At 37.3% G+C, this 2,760-nt stretch overlaps 1 protein-coding gene across 1 annotated transcript in view; it reads right to left on the bottom strand.

Annotated features, from left to right (window-relative positions):
* Window positions 1-343: 343 nt before the first annotated feature.
* The window catches only part of LOC121413379 (protein transport protein sec31-like), a 12,773-nt gene continuing 10,356 nt past the window's right edge, over window positions 344-2,760 (bottom strand). The window contains exons 4-5 of the mRNA XM_041606172.1: window positions 1,556-1,952; window positions 344-754 (exon numbers count right to left, since the gene is read on the bottom strand). Of these exons, the coding sequence (XP_041462106.1) occupies window positions 642-754; window positions 1,556-1,952 (510 nt within the window). The 3' untranslated portion in view covers window positions 344-641. The remainder of the gene's footprint in view (window positions 755-1,555; window positions 1,953-2,760) is intronic.

Genomic DNA, 2,760 nt, shown 5'->3' with positions numbered 1-2,760 from the left:
CTAATTTCTTCTAAATTTCAGATTCATCATAATACACTCTAAAAAATGTAGGGCAACATACTGTCTACACAACAATTAAAAACTTTATCCAATCCTGGGTAGTTTTAAACCAATAATGTGTGCTTTGGGTGAAAACTTCACAGTGTGGTTGAAAACTACCCAGGTAGGTGTTTCATAAAGCTGTTCGTAAGTTAAGAACGACTTTAAGAACTGGTGATCATTTCTTGTGGTAAATGGTATATTCATTGGCGATGGCTTAGCGCGTAAGAAAGGATCACCAGTCGTTCTTAAAGTCGTTCTTAACTTACGAACAGCTTTATGAAATGGCCCCCAGGGTTGTTGTGTGGTCAGTATATAGGTTGCCCAACGTTTTATGAGTGTTATGTCCATATAAAGTTGACTGTTTATTGTATCTATTCATGATTCCCGAATAACATATTCATTTCTGAAAGTATCTTGTTACCGACGATGCCGACATCTTACACAAATCCGCCGCTCGATTCATCAGTTATACTCTTGCCCTAAATTTCGGCTTCAAGCTCTGAATATCGATGCTACTTTGACTGCATTATTCATCAAATCATCTTCTTATCTGTTCGATCTTGCTCTATATCTTTTTTCTTATCAATATGATAATCGTTCTATTCTGGATATTCAGGTGAGTTCTTAAAGGTCATCTTATCATGAGGTCTGGGATAGAGCATCCCTGTTCCAATCACCATCCGATCTTTATTAACGATATAAATCTCCTCACCTACAAAACAAGAAGGGTCATGAAATACAATGAGAATATATGGAAGAAAAAAAAATATGATGACAAAACTTGAAGAAAGGAACAGAAGTGACAAACAGTCGATCAAGATAAGTTCGCTACTTAAAAAGAAAAAATCTAGTAAATCAAATCTAGAATAATGTCCCCATATCTCCACTATGATCAGTGGCGTGGCGCAATATTAGCTGAAAATTCGGAGGAGCGCAATTTGGTGTTTGGGGGCGAAATTTCTAAAACACTTGCGAGCGAGAGAGAGAAAATTCAGATATTTTTTGAATTATATTTTTTTGGTGATATATTGTAAAATCTTCACACTTTTGTTCCTTTTATTCTTATTTTCCCCTTTTATTTTACTTCGAAATGGCACTATTTATTAATAAAAAGGGGTGCCGATGAGGGGTGAGTGTCCTCTCATCTATAGGCCAGTGACTATTATGATGATTATAATAACGTGCGATAATAAATATAATAAAAATCATAATATCACTATTTATGGTAATAATGATATTTAAAAAACCAACTGTAGAAGACAATAAACACGATAAAGTAAGAGATGAAAGAATTTGACATATTTAAAAATAATGTTACATGTATTGTAGACCAATATAACAAATAAAAATTTAAACATTGTTTTTTTGCATCTACATAGTTTCAACTTTAAATGGCAGTAATAAAACAGATTGTTTTGTGATATTAGTAATTTCAAATTTTGTTAAAGTGTCGATTAAACAGAAAATGGAAACTGAAGGGGATTATGTCTTCTTTTTTTTCAGGGCAGCTTACCTGCTTTTATTATCCCATCTCCATCCCCAATCATGTCCATGTCATCCTCCTCCTCATTGGTCAGTTCTGGGTTCAGCTTCACCCGCTCTTGTACTGGCTGGCCAATCCCCATGGGCGTCTCATGTTTATCATTCTGCTTTCCCTCACTCTCCAATTTTACTCCCTGCTCATCCAAGCCCACGTCATCTGCGTTCGGGCTGTCACCGTCGAGACCGTCTGGGTCAAAGTCCCCATCGGATGATACCTGCTTGTGGATATACTCAGCCATTGGGTGATCCTTGTTGACTTTAGAGAAGTATTGGAGGGCTATAGGGGTGCCGCAGACATACGCTGAGCGATCAGGCGTGGACACTGTCGCGAGGAGAGACTCACAGCCAAGTTGTTCCAAGCGATCCAACTGATATGATAAAACATTTACCAAAGAATTTACTATGATATACAACTATATATTCATTTAAAATATTGAAATACAGAGTATTTGACTTGATTGATTTCTGCATTTCAGTTTGACTTGCAATAATGTGCACCGGATAAGGTTCCTAAACACTAGCATACCTACGGGGGGGGGGGGGGCAGTCTGCCCCCCACCTGACGAGTCACAACCCATGCAAGGGACGTATCCCAGTCCCCCCCCCCCCTGACGAGTTACAATTGATCCCTGACGGGCCATAGTTGAACTTGAAGACCTTTTTATTTTTGCTTGTCAATTTTTTTGGCGGACGAATTTGTCCCCCCCTTTGGAAAATCCTAGGTACGCTATTGTTCCTAAAGATAATCAGATTCAAATTCTAATTCACTTTATGCACTATTATACATACAATGTATAACAATAAAAGAGAACAATCAATACATGACAAATCAATAAAATGACAAGGAAAGTGTAAACCAAATGAAAGAAATTTAATCATACACTTCGTCTTCGTCCATTATTTCTTCGACCTAAAAATATGCAGATAAATGCTCTGACATTTATTCTTTTTATAAAGCATTCCTGACGATTCCGGGACAATATCAAGATTGCAAACCCTTTTTTTTTGCACATTCCTGGAACATTTTACGAGGTGGGTACATTACCAATTATTATTATCAAACATCACCATCATCATTATCATCATCACCATCATCATCATCATTGCCACTATCATCATCGTCGTCATCATCATCATCGCCGCCACATCATCGTCATCATCATCACGGTCACGATC

Source organism: Lytechinus variegatus, chromosome 4 (assembly GCF_018143015.1).
Source record: "Lytechinus variegatus isolate NC3 chromosome 4, Lvar_3.0, whole genome shotgun sequence".
Classification (NCBI taxonomy): domain Eukaryota; kingdom Metazoa; phylum Echinodermata; class Echinoidea; order Temnopleuroida; family Toxopneustidae; genus Lytechinus; species Lytechinus variegatus.
This window is presented reverse-complemented; position numbering and strand designations above follow the sequence as displayed.